This window comes from Haemaphysalis longicornis, unplaced genomic scaffold (genome assembly GCF_048455015.1).
Source record: "Haemaphysalis longicornis isolate Haplotype H1 unplaced genomic scaffold, Haemaphysalis longicornis Haplotype H1 scaffold_6, whole genome shotgun sequence".
Classification (NCBI taxonomy): Eukaryota; Metazoa; Arthropoda; class Arachnida; order Ixodida; family Ixodidae; genus Haemaphysalis; species Haemaphysalis longicornis.
Window position 1 is genome coordinate 14,035,970 of NW_027526407.1, and position 25,974 is coordinate 14,061,943.

The 25,974-nt window shown below is 47.6% G+C and overlaps 2 protein-coding genes across 3 annotated transcripts in view; one reads left to right on the top strand and one right to left on the bottom strand.

Annotated features, from left to right (window-relative positions):
- Positions 1-224: 224 nt before the first annotated feature.
- On the bottom strand, positions 225-8,382 carry LOC144142256 (uncharacterized). The gene is made up of 2 exons (XM_077673622.1): positions 7,802-8,382; positions 225-1,394 (listed from the first exon to the last, which is right to left on the bottom strand). Exons 1-2 carry the CDS (start codon positions 8,072-8,074, stop codon positions 354-356), a joined length of 1,314 nt encoding a protein of 437 aa, XP_077529748.1. The 5' UTR covers positions 8,075-8,382; the 3' UTR covers positions 225-353.
- A 126-nt stretch (positions 8,383-8,508) lies between these two features.
- LOC144142257 (MYG1 exonuclease-like) overlaps positions 8,509-25,974 on the top strand; it is a 33,267-nt gene continuing 15,801 nt past the window's right edge. For both annotated transcript variants that reach the window (XM_077673623.1, XM_077673624.1), the window contains exons 1-5: positions 8,509-8,777; positions 13,069-13,221; positions 13,746-13,841; positions 22,320-22,550; positions 23,842-23,920. In XM_077673623.1, the coding sequence (XP_077529749.1) occupies positions 8,692-8,777; positions 13,069-13,221; positions 13,746-13,841; positions 22,320-22,550; positions 23,842-23,920 (645 nt within the window). In that variant the 5' untranslated portion in view covers positions 8,509-8,691. The remainder of the gene's footprint in view (positions 8,778-13,068; positions 13,222-13,745; positions 13,842-22,319; positions 22,551-23,841; positions 23,921-25,974) is intronic.

The following is a 25,974-nucleotide window of genomic DNA, read 5'->3' on the forward strand; positions in this document are numbered from 1 at the left end:
CCTAAAACAGTGGCCGTACCAACTCTGCGAAGCTCGCTAGATCTGATGCCTTCCATACAGCAAATGAGACAACAGCACATACCATCTACAAATGCAATGCCAAGTAAAAAAAAATGCTCGGCTATGCGAGCCACGGGCGTTGAAGATCCCTTGGTTCTCTACATCAATTTATAACCCTCCGCTGTAGCTTGAGACTATGTCAAAGCGAGTATAATCAGTAAGTCACCTGGTCCCAGAAGGAGTCATGCTTTATTCAAATAGCAGCGAACAGAAATTTAGGGATTCTTAAAGCCACCAATTCCACTCACTCTCTTCATTTTGTTCTTTGCAGAGCTGCTTAGATGCACTTGCGACTATTCCCTCAGGACCCGCGCTATGCCCAAACACCCTCTCCAACTAACACGGGCAACTGCCGGCAGCCAGGGAAATGCGCAGCCCATCCCGATGAGGTGGAACACGGGCACGTAGCTGGTCGGCACAAAAAATGGCAGGGACGGACCCACGGTCATCCACCCAAACATGAAAGTGAACCTTCCTGTGACCATCATGAGGGCAAGGCTGGCAGCGTGCAGAACAGTGTTCCCTATAAACCTGAACAGAACATCCAGCATGATGAAAATCACAGGATCAGTGGAATGTGAGGCATTGTTCAAGTTGCTGCGCGTCATGGCTGCCACTGACTGAGCGCTCCTACTCACGCCTTCAGTGGGCACTTGTTCCGGAGATGTCCTTCTGTGCCTCAACGTCTCTTCACGCTTCGTTCGTAGACCTGCTCTGATTTGATCGGCCTCCTGAGGTTTGTTTGAGCTACTACCGCATTGTTCCCGCACTGTCGTCTTCTGCGTGGCTGCGAACGTGTCCAACGTTTCCCCCAGCCTCGAAGCTCGTCCGACGCTTTCGCGCGTGGCATCGTCGATTCGCCGCACCGCACTCAGGGCCTCTTCCAGCATGTTGATGACGACGTCAAATGCGCGTTCCTGCTTCCCTGCGAGCTCCCTCACCCCAGCTTCAAAAGCATCACCCCTTATTGTAGCTTCCCGCAAGCTCATTTGGACAGATTCGTTAGTGGCCGAAATCTGCTTTAATTTAGCCTCGGTGAGGGCACTGACGGTCGATATCTGCATCAGTGTTGCCTTCACTTCCAGTGCTATGTTCTCAATGTTGTCACTCAACGTTGTGTGGCTGCGGTCACCAGCACCCGCATTTGCACCTTCAGGCAACCCGAGTGACCTGCACCCGCTGTTCAGGTGCTGCACCAGTTCTGTGCAGAGTACAGGCGCACTGCACTGGGAGCAACTGATGGCATGGAACCGGCAGTCGTCGTGGAAGTGCCTCATCATGGCTGGAATGTCGGCGATGAAGTTGCAGCCGTTCGCAGCATTCCAGCAGGCCACCTGTATGTTTGAGAAAAATAAAAAGCATTAGTTACAGACGTGAGAAATCCGGAGGTGTGCAAATATCTAATTTGATACTATGAAACGAATCAAACACTTTTGAATATGAACATCTTTGCTTTAATGTGTATACCGCATCTAAAACGTTGCTGAAAAAAAAATAATAAGCTGTCCGGGCTTAAGTCTATCTGGAGTGGTCATGTACTCATAGTGCTTGATAAAAAAACGTAAAAAAATTCAATGATCAAGACAACATTGCAAACCAGTGAAGTAAAAGTTTGTCATGCACTGCTATGAGGAAATGCAGGCTCTCCAACATGCTGTGAACGCAGAGGTAAACTATGTCCCTCCAGTTATTGAAAGGCCGCTAGACACACTTGTGGCTGGTATGACCAGTACCCCACTGCAAACAAGCAAGTAATAACCCTTTGATTCTTCGGTGTATTGGCAGAATTGGTGGATGTCTGTATTGGCAGGAAACTTTGATTTGGCTTGTACATTGTACATAAGTAGTGTTCCGCTTCAGCCAACAAATACCAGTGTTAGCACACACCTGTTTCATGCAGGGCTTACACCTGGCAGGCTTTTATGCACAGCGTCGGCGTCACGCAAGAAAGGCAACACACAAAGGCAAGCCATGCAGTGAAGTTTGCTTAAAAGCGTGGATGTTGTGTGGCTGTCAAGGGGCAGTGCTTTAGAATGGCTCTGATCTGCGCAAGTTGGCACATTCTTGGGGACGAGCAGCTTCAACTTAAAACAAAACCAAGGACAAGAAAACACAGGACATGCCGCTGACTAACAAGGGAATTTTTAGGAAAAGAGGATGCAGATACATATATACATAAACAATCTCCAAGTGGTGGGAGGTTACTGATGGGGATTATAGCATTGTTTTGTGCAGAAAGTCTCTTTCACAGTCTGACAAAGCCACGGATGGAACGCTGATACACGACTCCCCAGCAACTTCAATCGCGAAGGCTCTGGCAATCTCACGCCCGAGTTTGTCATTCTTTTCATCCATCATGGCATTGTCATGCACGGTATCTTCGCACGTGCAGTCACGACAGTGTGTAGGCAGGTGGCCAGAGAGAGTGATCAACAAAAAGAACCAAGACCTCCATAACCACATTGTTTTTCTTGAGATACGCACTCCCAACACCTGCCCCCCGTGTGCTCCTTCCCTCCCCGCCACTTCCCCTGACACTTTCGAGGTTTTTTTTGGTGCGGCGGACGCATATTGCTTGGCCTAAACAGCTTCACTGCAAAAAAGGAAGACTCTGTGGAGCACGTCTTTCAAATAACAACAAGGAGACACACCTCTTGTCACCACAACGTGAAGAAATGAGGCTGCTGAAAGGAGCCATGAAGACAAAATACAAGTTGGGTTTATTAGAAAGACTGCTTAGTCCTGATAACAATTACACCAATATCATCGCAATCTTCGAACAAATAACGGAGGTATTAAAGAAAACGTGTAAAGCAGTCGCGACCCCCTAGCCAATTTCCCGCAACTTTTCTATGACGTCACGGAACCTTGTTTGTGCGATTGGCGGCCGCCTAACTGACCTGTCGCGACGACACATGACTAGACGTGTGTAATGGGGCCTCTAGTTCCATTTGACCGCATCAATTGAATGCTAACGTGCAGTTAATACACTGAAAGTTATGTTTTATTGTTGGCCCGTATGACGTCATTCTTGCTCACAACACGTCACTGTGGCGCAAAATTTTAAAGTTTTTAAATACTTCTGGCTTTTTTTCGTTAAAAAAACATCTTTTGTGGCTGTAATGGAGCTGAGTGAGATATTGAATCCTAGTTCTTTCAAATTAAACGAAGTTGTATTTTCTCTTCATGGCTCCTTGAAACACTAAGTAACAAGAGATTACACAACATAGCGCAATTGGCAGGGCGCTCCCAAGGGTATCCACTGCAAGGTGTGGCAGAGAAATGGTGCAATATTTGCTTTCAGCCACAATATTTGTTCTAGCCACGTGATCGACTGGCCTACTTGGTATTCCGTGTTTCTGCACAGCTGAGCGCAAACTGCCCTCGTATCATGTCCTTTTACTGTCCCTGTCTATTCTCTGCACTCAACTGTACAGAACCATATTTGTCCTCTTTTGAAGCCAATGTTACTCCCTAGAAAGTGGTTCCTCTGTGTATGGACACATTAGCAGATCTGCTGTTTTGCTGCTGGTAAGAGCTGGAGAGCTTCCAGTGAAATGCCTCTTCAGCCTGTTGGTGACGTTTTTTCCGATACTATCCAACACGAAAAATTGGCCCGATGTCACTTCATTATGAGTTTCCTAGGAACACATGAGAAAGGGGCAAATGAGAGACCTAAACAAATACACTGGTAGCATATTACTAGACGAAAAAAAAAAACAGTAGGCTTTTTATTGGTTACTACTGAGCAGTATGGTTTTGCAGTGCTGAAATGGGTCACAATGGGAAAGAGTAAATGACCTCAGGTGTGAGGGGCAGAAAATGTTTCAGATAGCTCCTCACTGCCTTGAACGTCAAAACGTGGAGATTCTCTCATGTTCTACACTCCAGCTTAGTATCATGAATGGTCGCATTTTATCCTGCTCACATGCGGAGAGGGATGCGGATTAAGATACTACTACTACTACTGAGATACTACTACTGACGGACTGGGACAGCTAAGGTCCATATTATCCTAACCAAAGTGGGATGTGGTGTAAGGAGTCTCACTACCTTTTATCAGCAGAAATAGGGGAAACTCGTCTTGCACCTGACAGGGTTTTAGGAATAGGGTTGCAATGTGGTACAAATAAAGAAAAAAAAAAAGAAAATTAAGCTGGACGAAAAGGAACAGCAAAAAAAAAAAAGCAGTGAAATGCCACCCCCATTGTTCAAGGAGGACACTGCTCTTAAGACCTTTAATTGTTAAAGTAAACTGTGTGAAACTTGTCTATTTTGCTGGTTTTTTTCCCACTGATTTCAAATATATGCCATTGGTTTTTGAGTCACTCAATTAGTTCCACAGGTAATCAGAGGTAATGAGCCATTTTCCGATGGTCAATAGACAAAACAGTGTTGGCCATAAAACTGTAATCTTGATATTTTCCAATACCATGAACCCTGGTGAGTGCAATAAGAGAATCGGTTTTTTGATGCACCACTTAGAACTAATTTTAAAGGTCCTTAAACTTTGGTGGCACCAGTGGCAAGGAACCATTCTGAGTGCCCATTTCAACACCCAAGTTTAATGAGCCGTAAAATTAGTTCTAAGCGGTGCATCGAAAAACCGATTCTCTTATTGCACTCACCAGGGTTCATGGTATTGGAAAATATGAAGATTACAGTTTCATGGCCAACACTGTTTTGTCTATTGCCCATCCAAAAATGGCTAATTATCTCTAATTACCTGTGGAACTAATTGAGTGACTCAAAAAACAATGGCATATTTGAAATCAGTGGGAAAAAAGCAGCAAGGCTGACAAGTTTCACAAAGTTTACTTACGAATTTAAAGAAATTGTTTTAAGAGCAGTGTACCCCCTTAAGACCGTGGGAACGAATGAAAATGAATGAAAACAGGCCAACATCCTGCCTGTTTGTGTCCCGTGGTTGTTGCATGCCCTTGCCAGTGGAAGTAGCTTCTCATATCTTGCCAGCAGCTTATTTGCCTCAGCATAGATTGAAGCCGTGCTGTGTGATACGAGGACCAACAGTGGAATCCGAATTCTCACGTTGCTCCTCGCACAGTAACGAGAGACACTCTTGCTCCAGTTTTGGTACTGGGGGATTTATACTGCTCCTCTTTACATCTGTGAGCTGCAGTATCTGCTCCCAAGTCTCCTTGCCAGCGTGGAGTTGAGTGGGATGAAGCATGCTCTCTTCCTCACACCAAAGCATGTCATTCCTTTTTAAACCAAAATTCCACGTGATGCCCCCAGAATTGTAGCTATTAAAAAACACCGATTAAGCAGCCCTAGCCGTGTAAGCGCCCCCATCCATAATCTGAGTATTTCAAGTTTTGGTGTGCTTCCAAACAAGCGCCCCTCTCCCCACCACTCTCTGCTGACCCAAACCACCGAAACCACCCAAGAACTTTTGGCTGCGCTCTAGTGTAATCCAGAATTAAATCCAAGAAATTTCGCGCAAGCTCGCCATTTTGTTAATGTCATCCGACAAAGCAGAATGTGCTCGTAACTTTGTGGCAACAGCGGTTAGTGACATGGAAGTCGTGGAATGGCATCACCATGCCGTGCAAAAAAAAAAAAATGTGCACGTGACAATTTTGTCACCGACGTAGATCGAAAGAGGATACCCGAGTAGGATGAAAAGTACGACAGCTTGCTGCAGCAGAACTTTGGCAAAGCCAAGCTTCGGTGAAAGTTGAGCAAGAGAGTGCCAGTCTTTAGCGTAGAAACGAATGGTGCTCTTTTTGAGTTTCTTGAACGAGAGAAAAAAGTGCAGGGCGTGCTGTGTGTAACAGGCATCAGCCTGAAGAAGGTGTTAAATTAGTGCACAGCTTCAGCTTGGCAATTTTGTCGCGTCGAGCCGGTACAGGTGCCGTCATAAATAATTGGAGCAAGGGAGTTATGGCCGAACCGTATCGGAGCGCCGTGTAGCTGCATCGGCGGTAAATGAAAGGATGAGAGCACGCATGCGCGCCTGCCGACAGTGATAGCCCATCCATACCTCTCAAATCACTTTTTTAACCTATTTTCGAGCATTGTTCCCAGCATACTGGTCTCGGCAACAGCGCTGATAGCAAAGACGCATCTGGCAGTGTCTCTGGCACACGTTCAGCAAATGTGAGCTGCTGGAGAAACGACGCCCTATCACATGAATTTGCAGCGAGTTTTGCTTTCAAATATTTTTAGGTGTGTATGCTATCAGTGCCATCGCCTAGACCAGTATGCTGTGAGCAATGCTTGAAGCCAGGTTAAAAAAGTGGTTTGAGAGGTATAGGTGGGCTATCACCGTCGGAAGGCGCGCATGTGTGTTCTCGTCCTTCCATTCACTACCGGTGCAGCTACACGGCGCTCCGATTCCGTTCGGCCACGGCACCCATGCTACAATTACTTCTGACGGCACCTGTACATCAGGCGATGGAAACAGCGCTTTGGCGTTACAATTTGCCATGCCACTAGTGAAAGCCAGAAGAAATCAGAAGATTTCTCGGAAGCCTTTCGGTCCACTGGAAACACCCTCCAAACACGCCACGAGGCGCAACGACTGGATGATTGACGATGACCAGAAGTAATGATCAATATTGACCTCACGGAGTATGCAGCTAAGAGGACTAAAAATGTGGCTGGGGAGAACACTGCGTATTGCTAACACTGGTTGCGCCAAGAGGGGCTTAACAGTTGCATTCTCCAATGAACTGCATTATTTTTTTGTTGTTGGGGGGAGGGGGTTAACAACTTTGTGCCGCCATTTTGATTTCCAGGGCAGTTCCGAACAAGGGCCCCCTCCCCAAAATTCCATTAATTGTCCCCATGTCGACGGCGGGGTGCTCACTCGGTATTTTAAGGTCGATCGCTCACAAAGCTGAACAACGGTCTGCCACCGTAGACAGTACTGTAGGCGCTCAGCTCCTTTTGCGCAGAAGGCACCTGAATGACACTGACAGCTAGTTGTAGTGAAGACAAAGTTAACACATAGTTAAATACGGTGACAATCTGAGTCAGTGGTCATTTTTGCCGCCCACTTTTGAGCAAATGTCTTCGCTTCAACCCTTTGTGCCTGCCTACGGCCACCTACTCTGCCATTAGAGATATGTTTCACGACTCACACTGTCATTTTCTACGAATACGCACGAGCGGATGTGTTCAGCAGGACAAGCAAGCTCCGTTTGTTCGACACCATACAGGGGCATCAGTCAGCCTGATGGAGTCAGTAGCAAAGAACGTTGCACAACGATGGACGGTTGAATACCAGTGGAATTCCTATATAAACACTGGGAAGAGGGACAATGAGTTCACAGGTGCTTCATAATCAACAATGAGGATAGAGTAGATCTCAAGCTCTAGAAGGATACTAAACAAGAGGCCTCTTTTATTGATCATTTTGCGCTTCTCAGAACTGCTCCAAAGCAGCTCCGTGTCTCATTTGCCCATTGGATTTCTGTTGCTACAGCAGTTTCGGACCGCTTAAGAACTGCTCCGGGCAGGCAAATAAAACATACCAAAGGATGTGGCCCAGGGGGTTACGAAGGTTTATATCCGCCTGGGATATATCACCTAAAAGGTGGGATTACATTTTAATACGGACTATGCGAAGTTACGAACTCAGCGAATTAATTAAGCTAGCGCAATGCGCGCAACGACAACTTTGCGGAGAAAGTGACATTTTCGAAACAGACGCAGTTTATAATTTGGCCTCTGAACGCAGTCACACGGAGTTATGGTCTCCCTAGCTCTGCCTTACCCGTCTGCTCATGAGTGTCTCGACAGAGAGGTCCCTCCACACGACGTGCTGTTCCCGGCACGAGTCGCCGTCGAGCGGGCAGACGTCCTCGAGGCATCCGCGGCAAGGCCCACACAAGAGGTGTCCGCACGGGAGGAACGCGATTCGTTTGGGCACCAGCCCGCAGCCGCTGCATACCATAGCAGGTGGTAGCGGCTCGACGAAAAGCAGGGGTCTCAAGTCGATCTCGGCGGAGAACCCGCGTAGCATGTACTGCTTTCCGGAATGAGGCATCGTGAGGCAATTAAATGACTATACACGCGTGCGATGCACACTGTCGACTTACATTATTTAAATTATTAGCAATTCTCACATAAGCTGCATATGCGCTGATTTTCACATTCTGCGGACGCTCTCACGCGCTCGTAGTTGCCACCATACCATAACCATACTCTGACACCGCCTCCCGCAGTTTACATTGGGGCTTGAATACAGCAATAATTCTTCGTGCACCTTGCATAATTGGGAACTTTTAGCGAAGCTCATAACAGAGTTGACAAAAATCTGGACACAGAAGCTCGGAAGAAGACATTTACAAACTTTATTCGCCAGATATGCATGAATGTACTTTCGGTTTCGGTTTCGGTTTCTCGGTGGTCATGGCGGTATTCGGAAGTAGCATGAAAGTAGTAACCTGGTAGCGAGAGTGGACCTGCCCATGACGTCACGCTGTTTTCTTTCTGTTCTGTTTGGAAAGTCGCACCGGCGGATCTCTCGTCTGTTTTGGCGGCACATACACCACGTGCCCGTGCCCAGTACGACAGTTATATGCTAAGTACCGTGGACGTTTTCATACGTTTCTGAGAAATCATTCTAGCAAAACGGTTTCTCCAGCTTCATCTCAGCAGTTTATGCTTCGCAGCTTAGCCAACCTAACTTCACTTGTAGTGTTACGGTCAGTTCGCGCGCTGCACATAAAAGCGCCTTTTCACGCTTGGTGAGTGGACGACTACTTTTTTGTTATTGTTTTTGTTGTTATGCCAAAGTTAGGTCACAGATTCACTGTCCTAGAAAAGAAAAAAACCTTCTCGTAAACCCGCGAGCTGCTCCTTGAACAGAAAAATGGGCCTACGTACTCTTCAATTGAGCATTGATGTTATCATAGAGACACCAAGATGCATACGTTCATAACAAAAGTCCTCGACAGCGTCAACAGGCCATCTGGGCAGGTTCCCCGACGAATGAGGGCACCGCGGCAGTCCTTGTCTGGCAGTGAAACTTCAAGGGATTAAAATATGAAGTAACTTGCAAGTGACACGTCCAGTGGGCTGAAACCTGTTGCCGGGCAAAGCAGTGAAGCCTCCCGGTTGCAGAGCATTCCGAAACGAAGCGGATCCGGTAACAGCCGTTTTAATTCAAAGAAACATCCCAGCGCATTCGACCTAATTCGATTGGGTAAAAATTCTCAACAGAAAGGGGAAGCATCAAAACTTTTAATCCTGAGCGTAAGAGCGCAGAAACAGGTTCAACTAGTTCAAATGCAAACTTGTGTTTTTGTGATTGTTGTGGTTTCTTGGGCCTCGTCAAGCAACTTATGCAGTTTTTATCCAAGAAACCACCCAGTTTTATCTGGAAATAAAAATTGATTTCATTGATTTGACCCCTTGTTTCCACTGGCCAGGAGGAAAACCGGCACCGATTCCCTAATTGTAGCGGGAGATCTTAATTCCCCACACGACATTGAGTTATTCCAAGTGCTCAAAAAAAAGTGAAGGGACCTCTGGGGCCAGGCTCCGATCCACCATTTTGCGTTAGAATCTGTATTCAATACTGCCGCCCGAATTGGCAGCAGAGCCCAAAGAGATTCCACTTCCAGATCTAACTTTTTTACTCTATGGCAAGGTCCCCTGACGGAACATTAGTGACAGCTCTTGTTTTCAGTGATCACTTTATCATCCAAAGTGATCTCACCCTATCCCACACCATTAAACTCACTCGCAACAGCAGATCCTCACAAACTGGACACATTCAGGAGTTGTCAAGGGGCCCAGAAAAGAGCGTAAGGAGGTTGTGATGTATGAAATCTCCAAAATCGAATAAAACATCTGGTTACGGACACTCAGTCCGTAACGCAAGCCGTTGACACGGAGGTTCCTTTGGATACCGTAGATCCTCAGGCACAACACCTGGGATGTGCATCAAAAACACTGGAGAAAAACAAACATAACGACAGGCTGTAACCGTAAGCTATCAGAATTGTAAGCTAACGTAAAAAATTACACAGTCCAACTAACTCTCTTGGGACCAATGGGGCCAAATGTACATGGCAGCCTGGAAATGAAATGTACATTGGACATTGTGGAACCTCCGGAACCTGAATGAGTCGACAACAGACCGCTCCCGTCACCTAAATAGTGTCACCCAGGGATTCCCAGGCAGAGATCCACACCTAGTGAATAAAACAGTTTTGGGCAGTAACTAGTTACTAGTAATGTGTTACCGTTAACTAGTTACTTTTTCAGTAACTTGTAACTGTAACTGTTACTTTTTTATGCAGTAACTGTAACAGGAAATACCATTACAGTTACTGTTTTATGAAAAATTATCCAACAGCAACACTCGTGAAAGGACGACGTGCAGTTCGCACTTTCCACACTTTCAGAGTTTCTTATTTCTTTTATCCTCCGCGGTTTTCACCTTTCCACAACACGGCTCCCCTCACAGTTTAAGAGCGAAGGTTGCTAAGAAGATTATTTTACCTGCAGAAGAGCAAGGTTGGAGATCGGTCCTCAGGGTGATTTCTTAAAATCTTTTCTCCCTTGAGTCGAGTGGAAACAAGAAAAAAAGAAACCAAGAAAATGACACCATCTTCCCGTGGGGAACCATGAGGAGGATGCGAAGCATCGTGGGGGTTCCGTGTAGGTTCCATTGGGTTGCCGGTATGTTGTTTCATTTATCGCAGCGCAAATGGGAACATAGTGTGAACCCCCATCTAGAGACAGAAATGTAGAGACAGCGAAGATACCGACACCTGCGTTACCTGATCTAACACCTCCTGCTTCTCGCCTTTCTTTATTGCGTGCTCACGCTCCTACCCCGCTGCCCGCCCTCTTCGTCCTCTTCTCTGGTTGAGCTGAAAGGCGCGTGGCACTTCCCGCCACAGCTTTCCAGCGGGAAATTCAACATCCTCCTCTAAAGTTCTCAGTTCATCGTTTCCGTTGACGGTCAGCTTCGCGTACCTTCGTTGTATCAGTAGCTTCTTGACGTAGTTTGAATGAGTGAAGGACATAAGGCGCGTTCGTAGCACTTGCTCCCGTCTCGGTTTGTAGCGCAGTGGGAAGAGCGCCACGTACCTCCCGTTGCGGCCGGAGAGTCGTGGGATCGAAACCGGGCGCCGCTTAACTATTTCTTTTATTTTTAGGGGACTGCGCTGATGCCAGCCCAAACGCTGACGGGGCCAGGGCCGTACCCAGAGGGGGGGGTTTGGGGGTTCAAACCCCTCCCGAAATCTTTTCCAGGCAGCACGTAAACAAATACTTACTCTTGCATTCAGCAAAACTGCCCCCTTCCCAAAATTCATAACCTCCCCCGAAAAAAATTTCTGGGTACGGCCCTGGACGGGGCTGATGAGACGCGCATGCGCAGTAGAGTGCGGACGGCGGACAACAAGGGAGGGGGACACAGCCCCGAACATGAGATGCTTCGCATCTAAAAATAAATCTCCGCTGAACAGAAAGCTGGTCTACCCTTGTAAAGAAAGACCATGGCGGATGGGCCCGGCACCCACAATGACACCAAGGGTGCCTCTACAAAAAAGTTGATGAGACGAATTGGCGTTTGCTTTGTTATCTATTACTTTCTTTATATGGTAACAAAAAGTAACGACACTTTGTACCAGTAACTGTAACAAGTTACTTTTTGAAAATCTGGTACTGTACCAGGTACTTTTTGGCTTGGGTAGCTGTAACACTGTTACTTTTTTCTGGTAATGTGCCCATGACTGGAATAGAGTCAAAAAGGTTGCTTTACATTGATGTGACAGTATCACATTGCATTTCGTAGTACACCTTGCTGGTGGTCGCTTTCGTGGAGCGAACACCTGTGTGCTGCCCTCCAAGCCAGTTTTCAGGGGCCTCCCGCACGGTGCATTCACTGTGGCAAATTGGTATTAATGTTAAGCATTGTCAATTTAGCCCCCGTTTATTAGGAAATTCATTGCTTCTACTCCGTTTCATCAAACATGTACGTTGCCCCGTGGCCGCGGACTTTCATTATTTTAGCGTAAATTTATACCCGTGCCACACATTTACTAATAATGACATTAATGACGTAATGGCTTAAGTTTTAATGCCATTAAGGCACCGCTACACGCAAAAATCTAATGCCATTCGCTCTAATGTCATTTTCGGTTTAAGGAGTTCCACACAACTCCTTCGCCTTCACGAACACCTTAAATCTGGCTACTCTGAACATAATGGGCATGAAATGTAACCAATGACACTCTCCGCACCAGCGTACTGACGCGGAAATGCAGCTGAACTTTGAAATAAGACGGTTTTTTGTGCCCTCTTGGTATCGAAAGTTCTGAAGAAGACAAAGTTCACTAAAGCAGTGACAAAAGACAGAGCATCGTGTTTCTTGTTTTGAATATTTCGGATTTGGCTACTGCTGGCAGGTGACGGCAACTGCTGAAGCCAGGTTTAGACACGGCTCAGAACATTTGTTAAAAACACTCGTTTTCCTTCACAAAAACATTTTTAACCCTTCTGGAAAGTTTTTCTCTGCTTTAAAGACTTCTACAATATGAGTGCATTTCTCTTTTTAATCATCATCACCGTCATGCCTAACGCATTTAATGCCTTTGCATTTTGGCGTCTAGCACGGACCGCCCAAATAATGTCGTTCAGTTTCTGAAGGCCTTGAGCACTTAATGTCATTTTTCGTGCACGTGTGGCACGGGTATTACGCGTGCACCACTTAATTCAGACCAACGCATTCCCAAAACGTGAGCTGCAGCACATCGTTCTTGGCTCACTCACTCTCTCCCCCTTGCGTTGGGGAGGATGCAGGCGTATATCGCGCCCAGTAAACACCCAGCAGTGCCCAAAAGAAGCTGCAGGGGTTCACCCCCCTCCCTCCCCCCCCCACCCCCCCAAAAAAAAGGCTCTTTTGGGGGGGGGTGAAAATGTTTTTTATTACAGAAGTTCAGACTAGCAAACAAGGCGAAGGAGTTTTGTTGACTGCATAAAAGGAGTTGCTTTTTACAAATGCGCGTCCCCTGACCACAGGTCGCCATCCATGGCAAGCGAGCCCCCCTGCAAAAAAGCCACCACCATGGGCCGGACGATTGGGACACACAATGGCACTTTCCACTGTGACGAAGCCCTGGCCTGCTTCCTCCTGAAGCAGCTGCCCGACTACAGGGACGCCACGGTGGTCAGGTGAGCGGGGGCTTGCTTCCACGGTGGCGTACTCTGTGAAGACTGCGAGGGCTTCGAGCACCTAATGCGAGCTCTGAATGCAAAAGCACTGATGCCAAATCGACGCCTACTGAGTGCTCCTTCGAGTTATGCGTTTCGAGTAATGTTTTCGGGTGGCATATTGGCGAGGGTGGCCGCCTTTTGCTACTGCCAAGGACGTGGTCACTGACAATGCAGGTGGTTCATACTCCTTAGCAATGCGGTACTTACTTCCACAGAGGGTGGCCTTGGCTGTTCCAAAGAGAGGCCTGGCAGCGTATGCATGTCTAGGCTTTTGCCTTCGTGTCTGCTGAGCGATGGCTAAGGACAACTGGGAGTTTATAATCTCTGCTTGGGGTCCTTTTATTCTTACGCGCGCTTGCTTCCTCTGACCTCTTTTGTTTGTTTGTTTGTTTTATTTCTGTCTGCGAGTGACAATTTTGTTTTGCACCTGTAGCAGCACTGGCCCTAATGCTGTGCGTGCGGCAACCCTGCTTTTCGTGCAGATCCCGGGACCCAGCTGTGCTGGACACGTGCGACGTTGTCGTGGACGTCGGCGGCGTCTACGACCCGGCCAAGAAGCGCTACGACCACCACCAGAGGTCGGTTCACCACTGCATACGATATTCCGTTTCACAAAAGCTGCAGCAAGCCTGGCACCTCCAGAGTGATGCAAAGAGCTGGTTAAGCGTATTTATATGCTTTGCCCCACCCTTAAACCTACCTAGAACGTACAAAACCACCCTTGTTTACAGAAAGAACGCGTGTAAGTGAGCTGAGCGGACATTTTACTGTAAAAAAAATTACCGAAATTTGGAAAAAAGAAATTTACACTGCTGGAGCTTGAACTTGGGCTGTTCAGACCAAAACCTGGGGTTCTACCCGTGGGTTACCGAGTCCAATGAGTGTAGCTCATTCTAGCTGATGTTTAGAAGAATAGGAGGAGTGTTGCAACGGAACCAGTAGGAGGCGCTGGGTGCGTACAGGAAGTGCCCATTAGCTGAGGGGACTGGCACAAGAATAGGCCCTTTGGGAATTGGCATAAACGTGGCCCACCCACGGCTCACGTTTGTGTGAAGCCTGTTGGAAGCGAACTACGTGGGAATCAGCCACGCACCAAGCACAACTGGTGAACATTACCGGCTGTCCCTTCTGGCAAATGTCTGAAGGCTGTAGCGTTTGTCCACATTTTTTAGCATGCTGAATAGGTGGGCACGCAGTGGGCCCGGATTCATTAGGAGCTTTACCTTGTGGGCATCTCCTATCCTATTAGTATGAAGGAATAGAATAGAACATAATAGAATAACGCGCCGTCGTTATTCTCACTGCTCTCGCGCAGTACCGAACTTGTCCTGCTGAGAGACTCTGCCCACAACGGGTTCGAGAGCGAGCCACGACTCTCGCCGCGAGTGTACGTTTTCAATCACTTCACCGGGAAGCGAGATATTTCATAGTACAGGGGTTTATTACGCGGGAAACCACGATACAAACGCTACACTGCACTACGCACCTAGCCCCTGGGGCATATACACCCGTCAGCGTGTGCCCAGCCCGCAGTCGGGCAGCAGTTCGCGTCCGCTGGCGTTGGCCGGCTGCAACGCTCGCTGACATAGGGGAAGGGGGCTCTCTGTGGCCGCTACACATTTCCGAGCCACTGGACTCGACCGGGCGGCATCGGCGCTCGTCCGCTGACCTTAGTTGGCGCAAGCCGTCACATCGCGGACGCGGGGGCAACCCACCAAGAAGTGGAATATGCCCGCGGAGACTCGCCGGGCATCCTAGATAAACGCACTGACGCAAATCGAGGCATGCGCTAATCGACACGTTGGGTGCCGTGACCCACGGAAGTGGGAAACAACGGCCAATGCAAGAAACGGCCAGAAGTGGCCGAAGGGCATTTACGTACCGTGCGATCGCTGCGCATCCCAAGGGCGGTCTCTCCCGGGGAGTCTCGTGCGTGCATCCCCCGTCGCCTCGTAGGGAGAGGAGGGAGGCGTGTGAGGATCGCCCTCGCCCCACCAAGGAGGAGGGCGTTGCTAGCGCCTTCTCGCCCCGATATGAGGAGCTTGGCCCCCACAACCTGGACCACTTTTAAGCACGGCGTTGCTTGCCGCCGCCTGCCTGTGGCACCGCCCGTACACAGGATCGCCAGGTAGTCAGGCTCAGGGATTGGATGTGGATTTCACAAACTAAATGAATTAAGATGAACTAAGGTGAACTCTGCGGTTAGCACAAACATCACTTCTACCCTCTTTTAATGTCCACAATGCCAAAAGCCTCTGCTGAAGATTAAATTCTGATAATATGTACAAATTTTCAGGGTCCCTTTGAGTTCATTTTAAGGGGAGTTTACTGCAAATGTACTTTACAAGCTCAGTGATGGAGAAAGTGAAAACTTATGCCAGTGAATTGAGCAGTCGGGATCCAGTGAAAGCTCGTTAATCCGGGCTTCAGTAATTCAATCGAACTGCATGATCTCCAAATCTCCATAGAAGCGTATGTATTGAAATGCTCGTAAATTCGAATGCGAGGGGCCTCCACCCCAAATACTTCGGACTATGCACAGCCGCGCCAACAGCTTGAGCCAAGTCCGGACGAAGCACCACTGCGGCCATCGCTCTGAAGTAGTGACCGGATCTCATGTTACCTGTCTCCCCTTCAGTTTCGGAGTACTCGAAAAGGTGGCCTTCCACTTCATTCGCTCATTTGAGAAAAATGTTCTAGTTTTCCCCTTCAAGCCTGACAGGCGGGTTTCAATTGCGGCCTTCTTCAACCATTCAACTGCCGACATGCTCTACTGCTCCTCAATTGCATTGTACAGCTTTTGTGCTTCACTTTCGTTATTTCGAATTTCCATTAATTCGAACTGGGGTGGCGCCCCCTTGGAGTTTGAATTAACAAGCTCTCACTGTATTACCAATATCACTGCTAGTCATAATGCAAAAGCTAAGAACATTGGAGCCAATAGATCCAGTTGGACTTGCTCCAGCTCTTGTTGTGGCACAGTATTGGTGTGACTAGGTCTGGTTGGCCCAATTCAGAGTCCTACTGTACCCAGTTCATTCCAATTGTGGTCCCTATTGGTCCTGTTGCACATCCAATGGCTTTTTTAACAGCTGGGGTGGTCATTGTAAACTTGTTGCGACTGTAGGGGGCGTCACGTGGCCTAAAAGATGGCAAGGATTTTACTAAAGCATGCAAACTTTTGTACGGACTGCGATTGTTGACTTGTTCATGCCAGACGTTTCTGGATGCAAAACTGTCAAGTGCTGCACAGGCCACTCACTACCTTCCTGCAGAAGTTGCAGTCTCTCTCTCTCAGTCTCTCTCTCTCTCTCTCTCTCTCTCTCTCTCTCTCTCTCTCTCTCTCTCTATATATATATATATATATATATATATATATATATATATATATATATATATATATATATATATATATATATATATATATATATATATATATCTCCCCCCCCCCCCTTGCGTAGGTCACATTGCATTCTTTAATAATTGCCACATCAGTTTATATTTGCCGCTTGAAGAAAAGAAAAGCCAGCTGTTGAATGGAACGGACTCATTTTTGTGTCGCCTGTGAGGACTTCCCTGGTTGGAATCACTGCAGTCCGAGAGATGGCTAGCTGTAACCGGTGTTTTATTGTTTGAAGGGTTTAATGTGCCGACACAACGCAGGCGATAAGGCGTGCCGTAGTGCAGGGCTCCAAATTCATTTTGACCACGTGGGGATCTTCGACGTGCACCAAAATCTCAAACACACGGGCGTTTTTTTTTTTTTTCTTTTCACCTCCATCAGAAAAGCGGCCGCCATGGCAGGGAATCAAACACGCGTCCTCATGCTCACATAACCGGTGTTTTAATATGTGCACATAAAAGCAAATAGCACTGTACCTACTTTACAGTTAAGAGAATGCTATGCCTACACTGAGCTTCACTTATTTCACTGCCCTAGGTAATTGGCAGTCAAGGATGTAAATTGAGTGGCGTGACGACAATGCCGCTTCGCCCATTGGGCAGCTAGAGGGGATTCAAGGATTGTAAAATGAGTTGGGAAGGGAATTTTCATGAGTACATTACAGCATGTTTTTGCGCTAGAAATAAACAGTTGCACTGGCCAACTCTGATCAGTTGTGCTGATAAGCTCCAGAGTATGCTAAATCTTTGCAACTAGGTCGGCCGATTTTGATTGCTGTGTGCCGCTAAAGCTCTGCTTCCCCCAAAACTAGTAATTCCAGTAATTGATTTGGGGGTTCAGTGCACCTGCACCGAAGCTACACCCGTACTAGCGTTGCCACCTGCCCGGTTTTCGACCAACCCGACCGATTTTCTAGACAGCGAGCTGGTTGCCATTCCGTACTAAAGGGGCCATGCAGACAAAATGCAAGTTTGTTTTATTCGAAAGATTTCGCGTTTTATAGTTCCCCCAGCGCTTGTCCGGCAGCAAATAATGCCGCAATCAATGAGAAAGTAAGAGGACAGGGTAAGGCGAAATGTAAAAAAAATGACTTTTTTTTTTTATCGCAATTAGGGAAGTTCAGTTCCTTGTGCACATTTTCCATACTCACACTTTTTTTAGAAAGTTGTATTTCTCGCTCAAGAAAAGTTTTTCCGAAAACAAGTAGTAAGTGAACATGCCCCCTTTTCGAATGTGGTCTGTGTTTGTTGTCATTTTTTTCCATCAAAAACTTCCAGCTTCAGATAAAAACACTTTTCTGGAACCAGCTATATTTACAAAATAGTCTGGCAACCATTGCATAGCTGATTTTTTAGCCGAGGCATTCCAAAGACGCCAGGCACGTTTTGTTTACATTTGTGCTTTGGTGCCCCTTGTTCGAACGCCTTGTGTTCCTAGGTGTATTACACCTTGTGTCGGTATGCCGGGCGCATCAATAACTCGAGATGCTGAGGGTAAAGAACGTGTTCGGCAAGCGTAAGTTTCGCGGCAACAGATACGCCCGTGTTGGAAACTCAGCGGGGATCAAGAGACTCTCTGAGGCGCTGAACGCTCAACTGGCAAGCTCCTCAGCGTCAAAGCTTTCAGCTTTCTTGGCGTCCTTCGACGAAGAGAGCCCACTGCAGAATGACAATGGGTATGCTCTGATGGACATGGATGTTATTTCTGATATCATTAGAGCGAATTGTGCGTGCAAACTGTGTGGTGGAAGTGTTGAACTAATCGAAATTGCATCGCAGCGTGTAGGTGTTTCCAGCGTATATAGCTTGAACCGTGAGGCATGCAATGCTGCAAAACGATTTCAGCCGTCAAGAAAAACGACTTGTGGCCTGTACGAAGCCAACTTCAGGCTAGTTTATGGCCTTAGAAGCATTGGCAAAGGAGCGGCTGCAGGAAGTGTACTGTGTGCCATGCTAAACCTCCCTAAGCCACCGACAAAGTTTGCAAGGTACAATAGCGCGCTACTAAGGCACATTGAGGCGGCTGCCAGGGAATCAATGAAAAGGGCTGCTGAAGAGGCTGTTGAGCTAAATGATGGTGACACGGACATCCCAGTTGCCCTTGACGGAAGCTGGCAAAAGCGTGGCCACTCATCCAATAATGGCATAGTCTCGGCGATCAGCGTAGACTCCTGGAAAGTGTTGGATGTCAAAGTCTTGGCAAAGCGCTGTGCAAACTGTCGCACCAATGGCTCTGGGCACAAAGAGGTGTGCCAAAGCAACTACCAAGGCACCAGTGGTGGAATGGAAGTCTCAGGAGCACTGGCGATTTTCTCAAGAAGTGAGCAGATTTATGGCATGCATTACGTCAAATGCCTTGGGGACAGGGAAGGCAAAGCCTTTTTGGCGGTCAAGGCACAAAAGCCGTACGGGGAAGATGTTGAAATATTGAAGCTGGAATGCGTAGGCCTGGTCCAGAAAAGGATGGGTACAAGGTTGCAGAAGCTAAAGAAAGAAAACAAGGCTGGAACGCTGTCCGATGGAAAAGGCCTTTTTGGTCGAGGCCGACCGACTGATGGAGTTATAGATGAACTCTAGACATATTATGGATTGGCCACCAGGAGGAATGTGGGAAACCTTGAAGAAATGAGAAAGGCTGTTTGGGCGACCTACTTCCATTTGTCATCCACCGACAACGATCCATGCCATGGACTTTGCCCAAAAGGGCCAGATACGTGGTGTGCCAAAAACAGAAGTCTGACAGAGAGCAAGCCGTTTGCACACAAAGAAACTTTGCCTGCACTTGTCCTAGAAGCAATCAAACCTGTATGTAGGCAGCTATCGCAGGCTGACTTGCTGGAGAAGTGTCTTCATGGGCAAACCCAAAACGCAAATGAGTCCTTCTACCATGTTCTTTCAGAACGTGCGCAAAAAAACGTCTTTGTTGGGCTGAAAACTCTGAAGATTGCTACATTGGATGCAGTTATTTCATTCAATGGTGGTACCATGGCACGGGCCTACATTTTGAAGTCATTCAGTGTGAATCCTGGGCGCAACACCATCAAGTGGCTGAAGGAGGTCGACAACAACCGAAGATACTTTGCGGACCGAGCGGCACGACAGCTCACGAAAGAGGCAAGACAAGAAGGACGACAAGCTGAAAAGCACAAAAACGACTTTTATAGTGGTTACGAAGCTGGTGCTTTTTAAAGAATGGCTCCGGTGGTGTGTTTGGCAAAAAAGTATTGTTTTTCGCCTCTTTTTTTACTTCATACTTAATTATCTCAAAACAGTGTTTTTTATTACATAGGTACCATTATTTCCTCCGTCTTCCAGAATAACGACCTGATTTTTTTCCCTGTAATCTGCATAACTTGTCCCATGTACTGTACTAGAATTAAAAAGATGCTTGCAACTGTTTTTTTGTTACACAACTTTTAATACTAAAATAATGCCAAAATTTAGGTGCTAACGGACAAAAAATCATAAAAAATTGAACTTTTGATCGATGTTCTTAATTCTAGTACAGTTAAAAAACACAAAATTTAAAAGAAAATGATGTTGTCACGGGGCACCTAGACGGCCAATGCTCTATACTGCCATGGCTCATCAAAGAAGACGACGAAGAAGTGGCTAGGTCGCAGCGCGCGCTGCGACCCAGCCACTTGCACTATGGCTTTTTCTTCTCTCGTTGGCCGTCTAGGTGTCCCGTGACAATATATACTTTATGTAGATATCTTGGTTAGATGCTGAGAAAAATGTACCTCAAAATGGCCAAAAATGCATGGGAAGTGCAGTGCTTTCCCTGTGCCCTTAACCAATTTAGGTTAAAATTTTGATTCTCCCTCCAAATCGTGCGTTTTAGTGACGTCTGAAATGAAGTCATAGCGGCGCGTATTAAAACAAACTTCCACTGCATCATTCGGCTCTGCAGTTTTACTTGCCGCCAGTCCTCCCAGATGGCGCTGCCATGCTTAGCCACGGACCGTTGTCCCCCGTTGCTTTGTTTTTGAGCGTATTTACACCTGGCTTGTTTTTGTTAGAGTAGAAAGTAATCTTTCTGTGGTATCCTCGACAAACTGGGTCACGTAATACAATGTCACTTGCGCCAATGGGCCAGAGTCGTGCAAGACAACTCCAAAGTGGTGGACTGCTGGGCAGCTAGAACAAGCATAGTGCGCCCAGTAACAAGAGCAATGCGCATCGGTACTTCTATGTTAACGTGTATTTTTGTGACTCATTGTTTACCGCACCATTTTTACTCCTCTGAAGTGAATATGCATTACATTTAGCTGCAAATAGCTTATTCGGCAAGCTTATAAGCCCTGCTTAATTTGCGTTTGCTTTTGCCACCGTCAGCCAGGTGCACAGATGGGCATAGGACATCATAGGTTCTATTGCGGGGACGGGCTAGTGGGTTACATGGCCATTCCACTTTTTCCTAATTATGTAGCTTATTTGAGTGAAGTGTGTGTTAAAAGTGGTGTCAGTATGATCAGAGTCCTTCAATGCTTCTCTGGTCATGAAACTCCCGGCCAAGTTTCGTACGGGGACAAAGGCTACCGCGAGGGGCGCAACTGCAGATCGGAGGGCATCGGGCGGCCGCCGCTGCTCTGTAGCCAGACCGGCAGGCAGGAACGCAGTAGAAGCATGCCCGTTCACACCAAACTTTTTTGCCACTCACAGAATGATAAGTCCATTTTAGCGGCCCACGACATGTAAAGCGAGAGCGCACTGCTGATAAGGCGGTGAGCGTCTGTTTTATCTTACTCCGTGGTCTGTTCCCTGCCAAACGCGCTCTGACCACGCCCCCGGCTGCCCTCCGAAAAACACCAGTGCCACGGTGCGGCAGCGAACGAAGCTCTCCCATAGCGTGACGGCGAAACTTCAGCAACCACGGCGATAAATATGCGTGGAAAAGCTGGGCAAAAACACGAGCTGAGAAAATACATTGGCGAGATGCAAAGAAGAGATTTTAATGGATGAAGTATGTGTGGTTTCTTTTTGGTGCAGCACATTCAGAGCAATGTTATGCTGATCTCTCTATAGAATAATGCTATAATGAATGTGACAGATCTCAGATAATGAATGGCAGCCTACCATTGTCCCTGAAGAGGAGAGTGTATGACAGCTGCATCTTACCGGTACTCACCTACAGGGCAGAAACTTCGAGGCTCACTAAAAGGGTTCAACTTAAATAGAGGACGACTTGGCGAGCAATGGAACGGAAGATGATAGGTGTAACATTAGGGGACAAGAAGAGAGGGGAGTGGGTCAGGGAACAACCGCGTGTTAAGGACATATTATTGGAAATTAGGAAGAAGAAAAGGGTGTGGGCAGGGCATGTAATGCGAAGGCAAGGTAATCGCTGGTCATTAAGGGTAACAGAGTGGACCCCTAGACAAGGCAAGCGTGGCAGGGGGCGGCAGAAAGTTGGATGGGTAGATGAGATCAAGAAGTTTGCGGGGATAAAGTGGTCGCAGTTAGCGCTGGACCGGGGCAACTGGAGATTATTGGGAGAGGCCTTTGCCCTGCTGTGGGCGTAGATAGGCTGGTGATAAAATGGGACAGAACAACTCCTTTGCCACTAAGTCACTGTGGCAAGTTTCCCGAACAACTGCGTTTCTTCCCTTGCCCTTTGGCAAGACAGCTGAGGCCTATGCACACTACTGCAGGGGCTTTGTGGAGACGATGCACTCCCTGGACGCCACCAAGAAGTGGACCACCAAGCTCAGCAGTGCGGGGCTGGTGTACGTGCACCACGGCCGGGACGTGATCGCCCACACCTTGGGCTGGAAGGTGTCCGACCCCAGCGTGGAGGCCATCTACGACAAGGTGTACGAGAACTTCATGGAGGAGATCGACGCCATCGACAATGGCGTCAACATCTGTGAAGGGGAGCCGCGGTGAGCAGTCGGCCAGTGGGCTCCAAAGTGCCTTGAACACCTCAGAGTTGCGCAAACTTGACGCGGACACAATAGAAAGTCTAGGCCTTCTTGTTCTGTCCATGTCAAGTTTGCGCTGCTCCGAGGTGTTCAAGAACCCCTACCAAATACCGCATTTATTCGACTATAAGGCGAGATTTTTTTTTTTTATTCTCCAAAAACTGTAGTCTCAAAGTCATACCCCACCTTATATTCGTAGCTCGTTATATATATTAATGACGATTCGCCCCGTTCTATGTGAGACGTTTATTGGTTGTACTGCTTGTGCATAGTTCATTTGTCGATTTCATTGCCATTTCCCACACCTTCCATATTCACTCCTTTCTCTTTTTATCCCCAGTACCCTCTCCCCAGTGGGGAGTAGCAGGCCCACGATCACTTCGTCAGGCCGATCTCTTCTCCTTTTCAATAAACAGTCTCTCTCTCTCTCTCTCTCTCTCTCTCTCTCTCTCTCTCTCTCTCTCTCTCTCTCTCTCTCTCTCTCTCTCTCTCTCTCTCTCTCTCTCTCTCTCTCTCTCTCTCTCTCCTCTTTCCCTCCCTCTGGACTCCACCCTCGCCTTACAATCGTGACTGCTGTATAATCAAATAAATACGGTTGTAGCCCAATTGTCAATTTTTTTCCAAAGTGTCTGCTGGTGAATGGGGCCGCTGTGCTGCGGCTTCTCGAGGCTCAACTTCGAATCCATAGTTGCCACTGTCTGGGAGGGCAATATCCCTGAGACTGTGTGCAAGCAAGTCTGTTAAGGTTAATCTACAAGCAGGGTGTCCTCTGATAAGGAGAACTGTAAATTATTGGGGAATACGGGAAGTCTGGAATAAATTGGGGAATTCCAGCATTTCCCCTCTAAGACAGGGAGAAGGAATCTTCTGATTGTATGGAAGGGCGTGGGCTGGGCCTTGTGTCTGAGACTCAACTGGCAAGGCTGTGATGCCTATAGTGATTCATGTGTTTAGAGTGCATGCCTAGTGGTTGATGACTGTCTCTTTATATTCATTCCTGCAACCACATGAGATGGGAATATATTCCTTCCTGCACCCTTTACAGCTCAATAAATGTGGCATCTCTCCCTCTCTCCTTTCCTCCCCCCCCCCCCCCCCTTTCCCCCTCTCTCTAGTTTCTGAAATCCTGCCGCATGTTTGGAGTGCCCCTGTTTCACGAACAAAGCCATTGCCTGTTTGTTTCTTAATCGTGGCCTCCTTGTGCACACCTGGCATTGGGCGTTAACGGCGGTCGTGACAATGCTTGTTGCAGCTACCGGATCGCAACGAACCTGAGCTCACGAGTGGGCCACCTCAACCCTCCCTGGAACGAGCCCGACCCCAAGCCAGACGTAAGTGCAATCCGTGGCCCAGCACCTGCTGGGCAGGAAGGCGAACGAGTGGGTGGTTGTCGGGGATGTGATGACTGCCTGTTACTTTTGAAAGCGGGCACTATACGTCCTGCCGTGCTTTTTTTTTTTTTTTTTCATGTTCACTTGCAAACTAAGAAATTCACCGTACTAGCGAACATTAACACAGAGACAGAGGTAAAAGGGAGACGAAAGGCACGCTAGAACTTCAACTCAGTTTGTGCAGCACAAACTCAGAAAACGTCTATGTGTACATGAAACATCGAAAGGGGGAAAATACAGTGAAACCAAACAATAGTATCGCACACGTCACACCTGCTCACATCACAAAGCCACATCACAGTGCCGGCCGATATCACGCGGCGTACGTTAAGCCTACACGTGTATGTGGCTATCACCCCTCGCCCGTGCGCAACCTGCTCCCCCCTCTCCAAAAAAAACGATTTCCTTTGCGGACAGCACCAAGGACGGTGAACTGACGCACCTTTCCTCTTCTCTGCCTATCATGAAGGCCTCAAAAATTTCTCGTTCTATTTCCGAGGAAGCCCTGTACAAGATGCACGTCTGTGAGAAACCTTTATCTCTGTGTTAAAGGAGCCATAAAGAGAAAATACAACTTCGTTTAATTTGAAAGAACTAGGATTCAGTATCTCACTCAGCTCCATTACAGCCACAAAAGATGTTTTTTAACGAAAAAAAAGCAAGAAGTATTTAGAAACTTTCAAATTTTGCGCCACAGGGACGTGTTATGAGCAAGAATGACGTCATACGGGCCAACAATAAAACACAATTTTCAGTGCGTTAGCTGCACGTTAGCATTCAAGCGATGCGGTCACATGGAACTAGAGGCCGCATTACAGACGTCCAGTCATGCGTCATCGCGACAGCTCAGTTAGGCGGCCGCCAATCGCACAAACAAGGTTCTGTGACGTCATAGTAAAGTTGCGGGAAATTGGCTAGGGGGTCGCGACTGCTTCACGCGTTTTCTTTCATATCTCCATTATTTTTTCGAAGATTGCAATGATATTGGTACAGTCGAACCCCGCTTCAACGAAATTTCCGCTTCAACAAAATATTTCCAATTCCCCGTAAGCTAGCCATAGAAGTCAATGCAACAAAGTCCTCGCCACAACGAACCATTTGTCAGGCTTGCTTTCGCTTCAACGAAATTTTCGATGATTTGGGCTGGGTTTGAACAATTACTTTACGATAAAATAAGCATAGCGCCAGCTATCTGTAACTTTTTATACATTCAGGACGCTTAGTTTCACCGAAAATGCGCGTTGCGACCACACCGCCACCCAAAACAAAACAAAAAACTCATAGGCGCACGCCATTGCTTGATGGTGATAACGATGTGGCTGGCCGTCTTTACACGAGGCGCAGGCCCGCTTCGCCAAGGTAAGGTGGCTAGCCACCTTAGCCAAGGCGGAGCCCCAGAGCTACAGCCAATCCGTATCCAGTTGTTGAAATTGCATGAATGTGCTCCGCTGCTGGCGCGGTGCCGTCATGTATGCGTTGTGAGCAGCTGCCCTTGCCGTTTTCCTTCTACCATTCTTCACAGCCAAGAGCGAAAATCATGTTTGCGCGTTTGGTCTTGAAGCCTAGTCATCCTATCTTAGTCGCGAGCGCGCGGTCATGTTAAATGCAAGCGCGCGCGTCTTGCCTGCCAAGGTCAGTAGCTGCTGTGCCCTGTCGGAGGATAAGATAACGGCACTGCTCCTGCCACAAGCGAGAGGGGGGCTTCCCAAGGCCTAGCAGCTATCTGCAAGTAATCAGCTCGGTGGACACGCCTTGTTGTACAGCGATACGTTTTGCGCCTGCATATCTTCACCCCCCTCCGTAACGCGTTCTTTGGGTGGTGAAAAAACAGATAACCGTTGGTATGTTTGTTATCCGAATAAACATGAGTTATTGCGCGTCACTCCTTTTTCTAAACATCGTATTATGCTGCCAATGTTGCGGAAACGCACAGGGCTATTTTTCTGGCCTTTCCGTGGTGTGTTGGGGCAGATTTCGCCTCAACGAATTTTCGC

What these genes read in the sequence shown, in the direction of transcription:
- LOC144142256 (XM_077673622.1), bottom strand. Translation starts at nt 8,074, where the DNA reads ATGCCTCATTCCGGAAAGCAGTACATGCTACGCGGGTTCTCCGCCGAG. An exon ending in AGACACTCATGAGCAGACGG is followed by an intron (nt 1,395 to 7,801) that starts GTAAGGCAGAGC and finishes TCAAACATACAG; the next exon opens with GTGGCCTGCTGGAATGCTGC.